This window comes from Ascaphus truei, chromosome 14, assembly GCF_040206685.1.
Source record: "Ascaphus truei isolate aAscTru1 chromosome 14, aAscTru1.hap1, whole genome shotgun sequence".
Taxonomy (NCBI): Eukaryota; Metazoa; Chordata; class Amphibia; order Anura; family Ascaphidae; genus Ascaphus; species Ascaphus truei.
The window spans coordinates 35304661-35322728 of record NC_134496.1 but is presented as its reverse complement, the minus strand read 5'-3'; the positions used below and the strand labels follow the sequence as shown (position 1 = coordinate 35322728).

The window sequence follows — 18068 nt, the reverse complement described above, 5'->3', positions numbered from 1 at the left end:
CCCTCTCCATCTTCTCTCCCCACCCGCACTGCCAGTCCACCCCCACTCACTCTCCATCCTCTCTCCCTACCCCAACTCTCTCCCCATCCTCCCTCTCCCCCATCCTCTCTCCTCCTCTCCCTCCCCCATTTCCCTCCTCCCCCCATCCTCTCTCCTCCCTCTCTCCTTCCCACTCCCTCCTCTCCCCCCTCTCCATCCTATCTCCCCCCCACTCCCTCTCCATCCTCTCTCCCCCCATATATATACACAAACACTACACCATATACACACATACCAAACATGCAACATTAGTTTAACACACACATATCATCTACAAATACACATTTATATTCAACATATACAAACACTAAATATACAACATATACATGCGCATAATGCTTGAAACACACACATGCATTACAAATACACACACCAGCACACACGTACCAACACACACACACGGAACCGGGAGCTCTATAGAGGAGCAGCTCTAAGCTGCAGCTCAAAGCAAGAGTGCTCTACAGCGCCACCTATTGCCCAGAAGCTGTAGCAGCCAACACAACCTTACTCTCCTCCTCCTTCCTACCGGCTACTGCTGTTCTTATCTGATCGGCTCCATGCTCTGCCGCCGACATCCTCCTCTGATCTCCTTCAACCACCGCTCTCCCCCTAGCCACCGAAACCGGTAGGACACCTCACTAATAACCGGGACGGTCCCAGCTAAACCGGGACATTTTCACAATTTTTGGGGCACCGGGACAGCTCACTAAAACCAGCACTGTCCCGGCTAAACTGGGACGTCTGGTCACTGTAGGGCTTCATTATCATACAGAATTACTTTCGTTTCAGTTAAATTGTGCTCCGTGTCTGTGTTTTTGTATGCAAGATTAACTTGATATTCAACTAAATAACAATACTATTCACTTGAGATTCCCAGTCTAATGTTTCTGGGTATTGTACATTGGTTTCAGAACCGAGGAAGAGATTTCTCCCTCTCTCCTGGGCACCCAAACTGTTTGGCACCCGGGAAACGTCCCTTCCACACGATCATTCCTGCGCTGGCAACAACTGCAGATACCCATGACCTGTTGTGTTCCTTTGGGGTGATGGGAGGTTTCATGCAACCTCAAGGACATGTGCAGGTAATGTCAAAGATTGGGGGAAAGCAGTTTGGGATGTGTCCGCAGTCCATTCTATAACGTTGCAAAATACAACCTAGAGTACCAGATTTGTGTTTACAACCTGAACATATGGTGAAGGGTGATGATTTTTAGGGGGAATGAAGTACCACTACTTACAATCCTAGAGTACCACTATTGTTATTTGTCAAGCTTACTGTTCACTTTACAGCCACATAAGATGAGGTAGCCCCAAACCCCATACATGGAGTGCATAGGATCACTATAAAGATATTTATACATTACAGAAATAAAATATATACCCATGCATTGAAAACAACCAAAGTGCAGGATCAATATACTGTATATTATATCCACCAAAAATGTCTTCACCAATGATAATTATGGCAATTCCATATCTTTTCCATGATAACCTTCTTGAATCAAAACTAGTCTTTTCTTAAATATCCAATAGAGTTTATATTAACCAATTCCATGACTTTTTGAAACAAAATGATGTATGAATTAGACAAACAATGAGTAATTATGAGTCAGGGAATGCACAAAAATAAATGAAACCCTGGTTTTATAAGCTAAATTAAAGGAGATCATTAGAATCAGGTTGTCACTTATGGCACACCTGTGAGCCCATGACCTGCATACGGGACAAGGGTTAATACTCCGCTCGCAAGCGGTCCCACTTTTCACCTCCGCAAAGGTCCCTCAAATGGACAATATCTCCCCTACGGGACAAGGGTTAACACACAACTCGCAAGCTGCCTCACTCTTCACCTTTCCAAAGGTTCCTCAAATGAGTAACATCTCCCCTAAATCTGTCCCCATGAACCACCTGTCACGAACAGCACACAAGTGGGCATGCAACATATTATCCCCTTGGGCAGTCTCCCTCCCCCCCGGCACCATATAGTCCCCGCTGGCCATCTCCCGCCCCCCATGCAACATATTATCCCCTTGGGCAATCTACGTCCCCCGGCACCATGTAGTCCCCGCTGGCCATCTCCCCCCCCCATGCAACATATTATCCCCGTGGGCAGTCTCCCTCCCCCGGCACCATATAGTCCCCGCTGGCCATCTAAATTTCCCCCCTCCCTGCAACATATCCCCTTGGGCAGTCCCCCAAGCAACTCACCCCGCTGGCAGGCAATCACTCCCTGTTCACAACTCTCCCTGCTCTGCTCCACTCACCTCGTCGTATCATTGGCTGCTGTGGCGTCACGTGAGCGGACTCAGCGCTCAAATTAAAATCAGAATGTCGGCTCAGTTTCAGCACGCTTCCGCACGCCCTAGAAAGCATGCGCGAGCCCCTGCTAAAGCCGCTCTCATTGCTTGGCATAACTTGGTACGAATCTGGTGCCCCTAGCAGTGCTCCACATTTGGAAATAGAATTCTCTCCTATATAAAAAATAACTGTGCATCAGGATGTGTTCAATCCCACTCAAAATTAATTATTTCTGTTCTTGGTGGCCCTACAAAAAATCCATAATTTCTATTGCCTTTTTCAAGGCCAGCAGAATAGAGCACATCTCTCACCTTAGGGAAAGATACCTTTATGTGGCTATTTCAGGCACTCGTATGTGACTGTCAATTTTAGAATCTCTGTGGGTATATAATTAGATTGAAATAATTACTTTTAATTAGACTCATGTAATTTACTTTTTAATATTAGAGTTCAATCGTTCTTAATATAAAGGATAAGTAATTCTTCTATAAGTCATTTAAAAAATATGTATGTACTAAGCCGCTATAACAGAATATTGTCTTATACTGTATCATGTGCTGCTTATGATACAGAAAATAGTTGTTAAACAACATTTAGTTTTCTTCCTTACTAAAACAATATGAAACCATACTAAAATGTATTGGTACATGTTTTGGTTATCTATACATAGTACAACATACTGTAAAGAAGCAGACCTCCTCCCCTTCCCATCATTTCCCAATTAACAGGTTTGTTCACTGGGCAAGAATATTTGCCCAATAGACACACAGTGGTTCAGGGCCTGCTCCGACAGCCAATAGAAAGTTACGATGTCATTCGAAGAGCCAATAGAACGTTACGATGTCATTTCGAAGATTTGGCCTGATTTTGGCCTTTGGAGGATTTCATCTCTGAATAAGTTGCAAGTACTGTACATTCTCCTTTTTTCCATCACCTTTTAAAGATGCAACCACGCCTATTTTTAAAGTGAAATAATGGCAGTGACATGTTTAATTGGCTAAAGGCCCAATCCCTCTTGGTAACACATATTGGAGTTGCAAAAAAAAAAAGGGAAAAGTTAGATGAGCTTCAAATTACAATATCGACAAACATTTGCCAGATACATTTAAGACAATATTTAGTAACACAGAGTTGGGGTGAGAAAAAACCCCTCCAACGTACAGCGTCCTTTTTTTGTTACTCACCATAACTTACTTTGTGTACCTAGTTTGTGGCCACTGCCAGTTTCACATTGAAGGGCCAGTAACCTTTCCTCATACTGTCTGCGAGTAGTTTTACTGGTTATGCACTTCTTTAACCCAGGCTCTGTTGTAAAAGCTGTGTAATACGGCAGGCATACGTCTATGTTAAAATGGATAAGTACTGTTGCTAAAAGTGACACTGTGCTAATTTGCATGTCATTACCCAGAATCCTTGGCTGCAGCGGAAGCATTGCGCGCTGAGTGCCTATGGGAATAGGCAGGGTTGTGGACCTGTGAATGTGCTCATAATAAAATATCACAGTATCCCAGATGCAAAACAAGGGCAATATTTGATTAAAAAAAAACTGCACAGGTTTATCAAAGACAAAAGTAACATTGGAAACAATTAAATGTTTTGCCTTGATGGTATTTCATACAGTGTTTGTGCCCTAGTTGAGTTTACAATCTATGTTTTTGGTGCCTGAGGTACAGGGAGATTAAGTGACTTGCTCAAGGTCACAAGAAGCTGACACTGGGAATTTAACCTGGCTCCACAGCTTCAAACTTAGTGTCATTTATTTACAGTATCAGTGTCTTTACTCACTGAGCCACTTCTTCATCCCTAAGGGGTAAATTCTCCAAGCACTGCTATGGCTTAGAGAGGATTGGGTGTGTTAACCTGTACCAGAGCTTGATGAATCTGTTAGTCTCTTCTTCAAAAGCTGATTCGTTTATTCACTTTTCCCAACAAATGTTACTTTCAAATTTTTATTTTTTTATTAATAGGTTCTTTTTAATATGGCAGAATTTGGGATGAACCCACAACAAGCTCTTGATGCTGCTCGTTTTTATGTGGAATACTCAAAAGAAGGTAAAAATGTGTAAGACTTTTGTTGAAGGACTAAGGCCCAGTTTAACTAAATGGAGTTAACCTTGGTGCAGGGGTGGTCAATGAATGAGCCACATGTGCTGAAGCAGGGATATCATTAAAACCTTACCTGTCGGTCGCCCTTGAGGACTGGAGTTGCCACCCTAGCCTTAGTGCAACTTAACATGACCTGGAGCTTAGCACTTTTCAGTACGTCAGGGCTCCAAAGTTCCTATTAAGTATTATTAAGATGTGAAGCCGTTTCCCCATGATGAAGAAGAGTTCAACTCCATTGAAATGAATGGGACTAAAATCTTCTTCATCACGGGAAAGGTGCAGATGAGAATTAAGTGTACAAACAACCAGGCAAAGGTTAAGGGGGAGAGCAAAAAACTTCACATGCAAAATGCAGGTTGTAAGAAATGCAAACAATAGCGCATTATAACAGCTGTGGTTACGTCCAACCTAGTGAGGAATAATTGTAACTATAAAGTTCCCTTTGGTTACTGACCATTGAAATGCCATACAGTATATACAGGTGTAGCAAGACTTACTGTCCTCGTGCTCGTGGAGAAAAATGCGGACACTTGCGGCCCCTCTGCGGCGGCAAGGTTTGCTGCCCGAAAGGATTAACGCGGGGGGTGGGGGGGTCCATGCTTTTGAATGGGACCCCCATAGCGTTACTCCATCACTTGATGGGAGAGCTAATGCCAGTACTCCCCTTTCAGATGAGCTGCGCAGCCGTCTCTCCACCTCTGTCTGTGGCCATGTCCCCAAGGCGCTGTAAGATGCAGGGCTGTATTTCCTTCCCCCTGATTGATGTAGATGACCGTATATGGTCTCCACATCAACAGGGGGAGGCTATATGACCATATTTGGTTATCTACATAATGTGCTCAACTACAATCCTCACCCCCCCACCCCGCCCCCCCCCCCCAACAAGTCAGGTTTCCCGGATATCCCAGCTTCTGCACAGGTGGCTCTGGGTTTGACTGAGCCTCTGATTGAGCCACCTGTGCAGAAGCTGGGATATCCTGAAAACCTGACTTGTTGGGGGGACGGGGGGGGGGGGGGGGTTGAGGACTGGCGTTGAACACCCCTGGTCTACACCGAAGGTCCCAAAGGCAAAATAATCATTTTTTTAGAGATGGTTTAGTTTAAAAAGATTGGGAACTACTTAGATCCCAGGTAAATTGCAAGATAAGGAGCATCATTGTAAAATATGTTTTGTTATATGTCAAAATAAGAAAAAACAACCCGCCAATCCATTATATTGGTTATCGCTTTCTCAGATACACTTGGACAAGGGGGCAGCTGCGGATTCTCTTCCCTCTGGAAGTGTAGACACTTGGCTTTACGTTGGTCTGACATTTACCTTTACTAACTCTTTTTCTTGTTGTTTATCTGGCGTGAAGACCAGAAATGGCAGCTGTACCTTGAGGACGGGATATTGAAGGATGCCGCAGAGGAATTGAAGGCGAGAGGCCACGACGTTCAGTGGCCAATATGTGGCCATGACAGGAAGCTGTTTGGACGTGGACAGATTATTACCAAAGGGGAGTGGTGGAGATCATGCCAAATCCCCATTAACAATAGGAAGGTGTGGTGGGCAGGATCGGACCCCCGAGGAGATGGCTGTGCAATGGGATATTGAATAACGTGGGTGCGGATAAGAACAGAATACAATGGTAGGGTAGAATTAAACTACAATCTCCTATTTCATAAATATACACTTCGATAGTAATCTCACCTATTGCCTCATTTTGTTTGTTGCGCATTGCATTATAATTCCCTGCACTGTATTGTATTTTGTAAAGCGCTGAGTGCACTGTGGGCGCTATATAAATATAAATATATAGATATATACATACATACATACTAATATGTCAGATTACCATCTACGCTCCCAAGCCTTTTCACTCACTGCCTACTTTTGAAACTCACTTCCCATCAGTGTTTGCCAAACTTCCTCCCACACTATTTTCTAGACGCAATTAAAACTCCACCTTTTAAAAAGCATTCCAATTGACTGGAAAACTGTGATCACACGAGACTTAACAATGCACGTACTTGCCTTCTGTGCTAAGTGCCCGGATGGCTCAGAGAGTTGCATTTATACATTTTTCTACACACCACTTACTAACAGAGCAGGGATTCATCTTCTCCCAATGTAGCACCTAACTTCTCTTGAATTGTATTTTGTTTGTCTGTATACAATAAAGTACTGGTTGGCACAGTACATTGTTGGTGTCAATGTATGAACTTGTAACATTAGCATTGTGACCTTGTTTTGCAGGTGACGGTATCTCTGTGTTCTGTGCCTGACCCATTCGGAATAATGTACTGTCCCGGCTAAGCTCAGTCTAAAGCTTGCCGGGAGCTAGCCGGGATCGTAGCGGGCTAGCCGCGGGTCCGTTCTCCGTTTAAAAACGGAGTTTCCCGCGCGGTGGCCGCTTCAATAGATAAGCGCTAATGGCGCTTACTATTGAAAGCGCCCGAGGCGCGGGAAAACTGTCCGAAACCGGCCCGGTTTCGGCCGGAGACAGCCCGCGCGCCGCCCGCGCTATTTTAAAACTGCGGTGGCGGCCGCATTAGAGTCAGCTCGCCCGCCACTGTAGTACAAGAACCATCATTCAATGTTCAATCATTTCCAATGCAGGACATGACAACTTTGCTTCTGTCAATGTCACTATGCGGTTCTGCTGAAAGAATTGCGTTTGAATTTGGCTTTATAAAAAAAATGGGATTAAGGCAATATTTTTAGATTTATGGTCATCTGTACTAAGAATTATTTATTCATAAATGGGAAGCGATATTAAACTAATTTGCATACATGAAATACGTGTTATCTCGGGGGCGCAAACTTTTTTCCCTGCGCCCCCCTGCCGGCGGTCCCCTTCGCTCCGCGCTCTAGCTGAGCTAATTTGACCACACTATTATCCCATGCTTGTTAGCCTGTACAATGAACCCCCTCACACTTTTATTTACTGCAGTCTCTCTCAACTCTTGTCTGCTCACAAAACTTCCTCTCCCATCCCCTAAATCCCTCTGCAATCCCTTAACACACCCTAGAACTGCTAAATGCAGCAATTTTCAGCAGCAGGAAAAGGCACACATCTGCTGTCTGCTCAGATCGCGTACCAACTGAACTCACCGCAGCTTCATGCAAAGTTACCTTCCTTTGTGATAATGAACCTGCTACTGCCTCAATGTTGTTCTTTACTGTGGCCTCATGTAACGGTTACTCTCTCTATCCATTACAAACTTCTCTCTCCTGACTCACACCCAATATCATCATACACCGTGGACTACTCAAGCCTTGCATTATCTACTGCATGTTGGTGGAGAACTCTGAAAACCAGTACATCAACATTCTAATGGCAAACATTGCAATATCTCAACTTTACAGCCTGCAAACAATTACTCACATTTTCATTTATACTGTTACTTTCTTTAGCAGGGGATATTGAACCGAACCCAGCCCCTCCCTTTTCAACTCTGTCCCATACCCTGAGAATGTCCCTTTCAAATATGTCGCCACTAAATATCCGTAGCCTGCTGCTCAAACTGGATGAACTAAGGACATGGTGCCTTTTGCATAAACCTAAAGCCATCATTCTCACAGCAACATGGCTAACTTCTAAAACCCTCGATGCAACCATCGCCATTCAGCGATACTCCATTTCCAGGAAAGATTGGTCAAAGAGAAGAGGGGTGTTACTTTAAATTGAACATTCCTTGCAATTCAAACTGCTAAATTTCCCCCCAAGACCACTCTCTTTTGAAATCCAAGTTGGCAAAATGTACCTCCCCTTCTCTAAGCCAATTCTTATTGCTGGCTTCTACTGCCCCCCTAAAGCCCCACTACAATCCCTGACTGAGATCTCCCAGTTTCTTTGCTCAATTGCCTCTTCGAATGGGAAGAGTGAGCTTTTAGTTCTTAAGAATTTCAACCTCCAAACACAACTAAAGTCCCTAAACCTAACCCAACTAATTTTCCAGCCCACACGGACAAACCTAAAATCTCACTTCCAGACATGCTGCGGCGGAGGTGCCCGGCTAGGAGAGGCGCTGGCGGTGATGGAGAGGTGACCTGTTTGCAATGATCTCAGGTGTGGAGCCCTGGCCTCTCTGACCTTGGACACGTACTTCAATCTGATTTTTCAAGACTTGAAAACTGCATTTCCCAAAACAGACACTGACAAGACTAACAATGGTATTTCGGTCTAAAGCTACCATCATCATTTATTTTTTACGTAAATACAGGCCTTCGCCTAAAGCAAGGGTCGGCAACCTGCGGCTCCCGAGTCGCATGCGGCTCTTCCTGCACCTACATGCGGCTCTTCCCGCACCTATATGCGGCTCTCGCAGGTTGCCGCTCCCCAGCTGCAGCCTCTCTCTCACTGTGCTGTGGGGGGACCCAGGCGCTGATTGGCCTTCTATTTGCCGCCCGGCATCTTCCCAGCTGCTGGCCTGCCTTCTGCACTGTCCCACGCCGGGTCTCTCTGATGCCGACGCCCACCGGAAGTGCGCGCCGCAAGTTCCGGAGCGCGATGACGTCATAGAGCCCAAAGTAAATGTGTGTGTGTGTAATTTGTACAAACTTTTGAAATGAAAAACCATGAAAATAAATAAATAAATAAATAAAGGGACTTATTGTGAGATGCATTTTATTGCCCCACATACTTTGATCAGAATTAGGGAAAGGAAAAAATAAGTTTGTCGCATGTTAATGCTTATACAGTATATACCCATTAGTGTGTACAGTATGTGTTTGTGGGGGTGTAATATTCATGCATGTGTTGCGGCTCTCGGAATATTTTGGACAAAGATTTTTTTTTATAAAATGTCTCTTCTTCCTTGAAAGGTTGCAGACCCCTGAGCTAAGGGGTCATCATAATACTTTAAAGTCAGTTTGAACAACTACAATTAAATACAATTATTTTGTTACACGAGACAGACAGAAAAAGCCAGTGTTATAATAATACATGGTTGCCTTAAACGAACAACGGTTATTCATTCAATTTGCAGACATTTGATGGACAGCTAGGGGCATGATTATGGGCATAGGTCACATTTACAGACAGGATTAAAATTGTGTAGAAGAGGTAGGATAGACCTTGAATGTGTTGTTAAAAGAGGCCCTGCCTCAAAGAGTTTACAAGCTTGAGGCAGGGTAGGTTGAAACATTGAGTACACGGGATGAGGGTTGCTGAGTTTCAGAATGCAATAGAGTAGCTGTGACATGACCATACATCAGTGAACGGCGACCCGCTTTGGCTGCCAACTTTGGGGCGCCTTGGGTGTTATGTCCCAGAGATTCTTTGGTAGAATGAAACAGCAGCATAGCACGGTAATGGATCTGACGGCAGACATACCAATGAGAGAGCTACAGATCAGAACCAACTCTAACACTATTTTAGCTCCTGTCACTAGTTTTAAATATCTGGGCATATGGTTTGTACTCCCATTTAACATTTGGGTTATACATTGATACCGTGACATCTAAAACCTATGGAAAACTAGGTCTACTTTATAGGAACACATCCTCCCTAAGCCTGTTGGCCAGAAAGCGCATCGCGCAGCAGATGCTAATGCCAATTATAGAATATGGGGACATAGTATATGGTACAACACCCCAAACTCATCTTAGCAAACTAGATACCCTCTACAACTCAATATCTTGCGTTGTCCTACAATATAACTACAACACACATCACTGCAAAATGCTCAAAGAACTAGATTGGCCATCATTTGAGTCTAGACACAAAGTAATTTTTTCCTGTCTTGCCTTCAAATACTTTCTGTGCAAGCTACCCGCCTATCTGAACAAGCGCCTCACCGCTACCACACGCAGGACTAATCACCTTAAATCTGACTCCAAAGGACTGTTCACGATCCTGAGGTTCAACAAAGAATCTGGCCGCTCCTCCTTTTACTGTGCGCCCATAACTGTGAAAATCTACCTGAGACTCTCCAAGCCACCACCGGTCTAAGTTCTTTCAAGACTTCAGCTGTCTCACATTTTAATCTGGTCTGTAACTGTTACATACCCCAATAACATATGATCTTTAACTGGTCATGAAATGTTTTTAAATATAATGTATAACCCTGTACATTTCATGTAACCCTGTATTGTTATCCCAACTATTATTTTATTTATTAATTTATTTATAAAATATTTTACCTGGAAGTAATATATTGAGAGTTACCTCTCGTTTTCAAGTATGTCCTGGGCACAGAGTTAAGACAAATAATACATGGTTACAAATACAGTTACATAAATGAGCAGGGTATATATTATATACAAGACATTGCATGCACAGTTAGAGATAATATATATTATGGGCGTATGAAACAGTTACAGACCAGATTAAAATGTGTGACAGCCTTAGATTTGAAAGAACTTAAACTGGTGGTGGATGTGAGAGTCTTTGGTAGGTTGTTCCAGTTTTGGGGTGCACGGTAAGAGAAGGAGGAGAGGCCAGATACTTTGTTGTGCCTTGGGACCATGAACAGTCTTTTGGAGTCTTATCTCAGGTGATAGGTGCTGCACTATGCCCAGGACATGCTTGGAAATGAGAGGTAACTCTCAATGTATTACTTCCTGGTAAAACATTTTATAAATAAAATAAACACCAATTTTTTCTCTCTCTACCTTTATGGAATCTAGGCTCCAATTTGCCTGCCTCTGGCTGCTTGTGTCTGTTTCCCTCCTTGTACATAGCTGTATAAAAAAAAGATAAGGGTTCTGTATTATTTCTTGCTGATAACTTCAATAATCAAGTCATATACAACAAGCAATGACAAAATACGGTGCTGCTGATAAGTTGCACTATGTCATATCATTGATATGAAACTGGCAGGGGTGCAGCTAAAATTCAGGGGAACGTCCCTACATCTAAAGAGATATGTGCCTAACAATAAACACGCGCACATTATAAAGTTCCGTGTACAAGTTCCTCCTTTACTTTTTCTGCTCATTAGGATTAGTTCCTACAGTATATAAAGCAGCAATCCTACTTTAAAATTATTATTATTATTTTTTAAAACGTTCTAGGTTAGAAACAGGGGGTCTCCGGAGCTGAACAACGTTCATTTCTGCTCTGCGGACCCACCTGCTTCCCGAGATACTTACAGAACTTCCGTAGGATGAGCCAGTAGCAGCTCCAGCTGTGTGGGGTCCACGTTGGTTTTTTCGGGTGCAATGCACCAATCCTGGAAATGGGCAGATAAATAAAGGAGAAAAGGGGAACAGAAAATAATGTAATACGGATTGATAAGATTCCAAGTAAGTCTTTAGAGTGCGCACTCACAATTTGTCTCTTTTGCTATATGTTGCTATATACTCATATCTTTATATCAGGCCTGTAGAAGATGGAAGAGGGTTTCCCAGTATGAACTTCAAGGCTTCTTTCAGTGTGGTTCGGCATTGGTATGTCTTAAGGGGTATTCCCCTGATTAATAGATGAAGGAAATAAAATATAATACTGGGAAACTACTTAACTAATAGAATATTCAATGAAAACAATACAAATGGAAGGGCTAAAAAAAGGACTGCCAGGGACTGCCGGTTTTTCAGTCTCTCACACGAGATCCCACTACTGCCTAACTGCGACTCAAGTCTCTCACAACCTACGCGTTTCGCAACACAAACGGGTTGCTTCCTCGGGGGTAATCAATTTATTTCTCTGCCCATTTCCTGGATTGGAGCATTGCCCCCGAAAAAACAACAACGTGGACTAAAGATCTTTCAATGAGCTTTGTTATTTCATGATAACCCAACACCTGCAATGGGATAATAATAAACAAAACACGGTAGAAGGATTTCATCATGGGAATTGCTCAACAGAAACTGGATCCCGGCTATTTTGATTGCATTATGTGGTGGTCAGGAAGGTAAACAACCAGAAACCTAAATATAATTCCTCTCCAGGACATAGGGACTCATAACTTAAATTAATACTTTACAATATGAGTCAAGGTATCTCAAGACTATCATTCATTTCTGATGTAAAGAAAAATGTTGCATTTATATTTAGCAACAGAAACGCATTTGTAATACCATGTTAAACTTTGATGTTTGAACTCAGACGTTCACGTCAATTAATAAGTGAAAAATTGCCAGCAACACGCGCTATTCTCCTCATTCGTTAGCTGGTGTTCAATTCTTAATGCCCGGGCTTTAATAAAGGTATAGAAATACCTTGTGAACCCGGGTTATCACAGAAGAGGGCACAAATATTCAAAATGACAGTAAATAATATTTATACACTTTTATAATGAAAATGTTTTCATTAATAGAGATGTTTGCTGTGATAGTTTGGCTCATTGGGGATTTATGGTGAATCACTGGAATGCATGACGGTTAAAAACCCATCAAAACTGTTGTTCTCATAACAGCCAAATGTGCAAATATGAGAAATGACAGGTAAGTGTTGGCGGTCTTGCGAGACCCCCAATTCACATCTCATGAGCTCCACCTTTATTCCCCCCATCCCATGTATTTCTCCCCCTTTACACATACATACACTAACCTCCGAATACATGCACTATCGCCCCAAATACATACTTGGACTACCACCCCACTCCCCAATACATACACTTACCTTGGTGATGGGTTCAGGCCGCCGTGCCCCGGTTTTCCCCAGCTGCTGTGGGCCTCCCTCGCTCACTGTCTCGCGCCGGGCCACTTTCATGCTGGTAGCTGCGGGAGGCTCATCTGTCCAGCGCTGGAATTTGGGCCCTGGCCAGATGTCAGGCCCAACTGTCCGGCTGCTGGTCCTCTGGTCCTGCAGGGCCCCGTCTCTCCCGTGCTGATGCGGGCCTGTCTCATTGTCCCGCGCCGGGCTTCTCACGCCGGTGTGTGCCAGAATCTTGGCCGCGCACAAGCATATGCGAGAGGCCTGACGCGAGGGGTTGAGGGAGGGCCGCAGCTGCGGAGAGCCGGGGCCTGTGGCATCCAGAGGTCTGACAGCTGGACAGAGGTCGGGCCCAACTTCCAGCACTGGTGGGCCGAGTCCCCCGCATCCATCAGGCCCGGGATACTTGTCCCACCCCTTGCCTCCTGTTGGCGGCCCTGCCTGCTGGTACTGTAGCATTTAACAATGATGATGAGTATCATTACTGACTTGCAACCACCTAATAACTCCTTTGTTTAGAAAACATAATTACCTCATATCAATAGCTGAAATATATATTGAATAATTATTTCAATTGTGGTAATGTTCTGCACATTTCTGGGTCTTTTTTCTCCCAAGAAAAATGAAGTGAGGGAAGAAAGAAACGAATTGAGATATTTATTACCATTAGACAGTGTTATATGTTCATTTTCAGGTGGGAGGGGCGGTGAATAATGTCCTATAACCATAAACTGCGGTTTTCCGTTATAACATCCACTGATAACCAACAGACTGAGGTGCGTCACTGGCAGAATAGATGATAATTTCGGGCCTAAATAATATAAATAAGTGGGTGTCCAGTATTGAACCGGACTGTCCTGTATTTGGACACTGACCAGTAAAAAATGTAGTGGTAATACTGGGTATATGTGTCTGGTATTACCTCTCTGGACATAGTGACCTGACCGGCTTGTGAGGCCCTTGGATTTCCCTGAGCAGGGCTGTTGCTAGGGAGCTGTGCAGTTTCCTCCATCCTGATTGACTGCATTACTCAGCAGCAGCCAATCAGGAGAAGGTGGCAGGAGACTGGTGATGGGGCCAAGGAGATGAGGAAACAGCATGGAGCGGTGAGAGGGGGGGGGGAATGTGTGTGTGTCTTGAGCACATTGCACCTTTCACCATTGTGTCCAGTATTATTGGAGAAGCTGCCTGGCAACCGTACAGTATATATAACACGCCTGCATTGCAGATTACATGAATAATACTGCACTGAATTGGTACGTGTTCAGTACTAGGCAGGCCTTTTGTGTTGAAACGCTTCACATTTTCTTGTTTATACAAGATCACCAATACTGTTGCTGAAGGAAGTTTGAGGACTCGGAAATCAATTTGTTTATTGGCAGGTTGGTAATAGTATCAGGAAAGCTTTTATGTGCAAAGTAAGCATCTTGGAGATTCTCACTGACTATGTCAGGGCTGCAATACTAGAAATTGTCAAACCTATTTTCTGCCCTCATACCACACAAGCCTGTCCTCCCACTCTAATCTGTAACATCACTCTTTCTGTTCATTCTCTTTATTTACACCCAGGGTCTAATTCTGTCTTAAGCTAGACACATTACTTTTTCCAAAGTGATTTTAGAACAGGGATCAGCATCATCTGCTGTGTGTATGTATGTATGTATGTATGTATGTATGTATGTATGTATGTATGTATGTATGTATGTATGTATGTATATATTGGTCTATAGGGATGAAATTACATTGTGTATTTGTATGTGCAGGAAACAGCTGTGTGCAGAATGAACCTCCATCGCCACAGCATCACACGTGGAACAAGAGACAGTCCTGTCGGCGAACATTTCTCTGACTCTGGCCATAAAATGAACGATCTGAAGGTGGCCATATTCAAAGGTAATGTCAGAACACCGAAAGAGAGACGGCTGCATCAATACACATTTATGCAACTGTTCGGGACACTTAGCGGTGGCCTAAACCGAGACTGCAATTTCATGAGTCATTACTGACACAAGAGAACTCTCTTCCCATGAGTGCAAAAGGCCATGTCTATACATACTGTGCTATATGTGTGCACACACAGTTGTCTCCTGCACATACAAATACACAATGTAATTCCATCCCTATAGACCAATAGTGACCACATAGTATCTACACACACTTATAGTAATGCATACATTTCCACACCTACCCACACCATTGGTATACACTCCCCCTCCACACACCTTTTGTAAAGCACTGTATACTCTGTGGGCACTTTACAAATTTATTACACACACATCACTTAGATTCAGGGACCATTTAAAACCTCAAGTCATAAAACGCATACTGCACAGGGGTGAGGGATAAGCTTCAATCACAGATCACATTCCAGTATGCACTGTTTTAAAGTAAAAACCCTTTTTTTTGGCTTTACCCATTGTAACACCGCCGGAAGAAGAGATCAGTGTATCTCGAAAGCTCGCACAAATAAAAGCATTTCGTTAGCCACAGAATGGTATCGTCTATTCATTTTTGATTATTAAGCTCGGCTAACACGGTACATCTACATCTACACCTACATCTACATATATATATATATATATATATATTTATATATATATATATATATATATTTATATACACACACACTGCTGGCAGTGTATACATGCAGCGCTGGTCAAGGAGCTGACACCAGGATTTGAAACTGGCTCCCCAGTTCCAAATTCAGTGCCATTGTTTTCAGAGTCTGTGCTACTGACCTCTCCTTCAGACCTGTGTTCTATACCTGCTGACGAGTGGAATGTCCTCTTTCCTAGCCTGTCAATGTATTTCTGCTGTGCTCAGAATAGGTATCAGGGGTTTTATAATCCAACAGTTGCTGTTTTCTTCGCACAAATCTTTATATTTTTTATATATTGTTTACATCATTTTAATTAGGGAAGGCCCCAGGGCTATTTTCAGCTCACGAAACTCACTGGTTACCCAGATATAATTACGGTGTTAATTGCAGGTTCCCAGCAATCACGCTGCGGAAACAATATGGCTGTTTAAATCTTGTGGTATTTGCAGACCGATAGGAGCCCACAACGTCATCAGTTTCATTCAGATCAGCGTCTTCCAATTGGTCAAACAGAGCTGGCCATACTGGATTCACCACGATGGACACAGGCAACGAACCAACTGATGCAGTAATTATCTTTATAACTCAGGGGGCGGGGGGGAGGGGTCTAAAAAAATGATGTTAAATAAATCGGGATTACTCCTTTAAAACATAATAGTGCTATGGGTGGTTCCCATATGACTCAACATATTCCAGTTCTCCCTCTGATTCACATGGCATAGAAGATTGTGCCTTGTGATTCGGATTCAATGCAGGGAAGAAATAATTATATCAAAGTCATGAGCACGGAAGGTCATACAAAGTAAGTCAGATGACCTCCAATTAATGTATGACTCATAGATTAATATGCAATGGGTTCTAAAAATCCTCATATCCTAATTGCATCTGGTTAGCCACTCACTAATATCTTCACAATAATAATTATGGATCAAGACACATAAGATGCATTCCTGCACTGGAATAGAAACTGCAAACAGGCTGGCCACATTCTAAATTCATTTTCATAACAGTAGCCGTAATACCGATGTTTCGGTCCATGAATCAGACCTTCATCAGTGCGGAGAAGTACATATCACAAAATGCAACTATTGATACAATTACAATAAACATCAGCGGTACTTGTGTCTCCAGAGGGTGTGATGTCATCAAGTGTTGCGGTGGTAGAGTCAGTTCAGTGGCGCACAGAGGAACGCCACCCCCCAGGGAGACAGGTCGATCTGCTGCTAACCACCCTATCTGTGAGCGATACACATATAGGACATAAAGCTATACAACTCACACTAAAAAATAGCTTATCCCACAACAGTTCCTAAAGATAAACATCAACAATAGAAAGTAATAAACTCAATAATTACAAATAGATAGAACAAAAACAGCGTAGAAGTCTAATAGCTAAAGAAACAATTTTACATCATTATATAAAGAATCTAACCACATTTTATAAATAAGAATGTATGGGATTGAAAAAAAAAACAAAAAAAGACAAAGAAAAATCTATAAAAAGTGATAAATACAAAAAAAGAGAGAATATTGGTTGAAATCAATCATCATGCAATAAAATCTTTTAATAGACAATTACGCCAACCAGAAAAGTACTATCAAGAGAAACATATTAAAAAAGAAATGTTAGCGTTTACATATTAAACAGGCATAGTGCGTGGCATCGCTCGAAAGCTTTGGTGTAACTGTTTAAGGATATAGATCCAAAAACACTGGCGTTTAGAGTAAACGGGTGTCTGTCACCCCTACGATGAACTGAGGGGACCCCATAATCCTGATCAATGCCACTCCACGCTTACAATGTCTGATAAGTGAGCTCGGTTGCTCACCATTTGTAATCTTATGCTGCGTCCCTGCTGGTGCTGAGCGCACTTGACGCGTTCTCTTCTGTGAGTGGCAATCAGCCCGCTCACGCAGCGCGCACTCGTGCATGGACACGCACGCTCACCCAAGCTCGGCGCTTGGAGAGAAAAAAACATTTGAAATTGACGCACTCAGCTGAGGTAAGAGCACACAGAACACAGCCACACACACACAGCCATACTCACACACACACACACACACACACACACACACACACACACACACACACACACACACACACACACACACACACACACACACACACACACACACACAGCCACACACAAATAGCCACGATTCATGCCCCCCGCTTGCAAAATTAGGCAGGACACCCTGCGCTCATGCTTTGAGAGTTGGTGACGTCACCGCTCTCAAGCATCAGTGCGATCAGCGCCAGCGGGGAGGCAGCCTAAGACTTGTACTCTAAGAAACGTTTTTTAAGATCTCCAATGGCTTTGTCCACAAACAGTAAGCCACATGGGCATTTCCAAACATAAATTACAATGGAAGTGCTGCAGGTGACACGAGTAAGTATCGGGAAGTTCTTTCCTATATATGGATGAGTAACAGTACTGTAT

At 43.2% G+C, this 18068-nt stretch overlaps 1 protein-coding gene across 4 annotated transcripts in view; it reads left to right on the top strand.

The window, feature by feature from the left end:
* Nucleotides 1-16189, top strand: part of LOC142465943 (glutathione hydrolase-like YwrD proenzyme) — a 56285-nt gene extending 40096 nt beyond the window's left edge. For 2 of the 4 annotated variants that reach the window (XM_075570424.1, XM_075570426.1), the window contains exons 11-13: nucleotides 951-1121; nucleotides 4305-4389; nucleotides 5802-6759. In XM_075570424.1, the coding sequence (XP_075426539.1) occupies nucleotides 951-1121; nucleotides 4305-4389; nucleotides 5802-6040 (495 nt within the window). In that variant the 3' untranslated portion in view covers nucleotides 6041-6759. Of the gene's footprint in view, nucleotides 1-950; nucleotides 1122-4304; nucleotides 4390-5801; nucleotides 6760-14791; nucleotides 15418-16076 lie in introns of those variants that run through there. The other 2 variants (XR_012788016.1, XM_075570425.1) reach the window with 2 other exon arrangements.
* Nucleotides 16190-18068: the final 1879 nt, after the last annotated feature.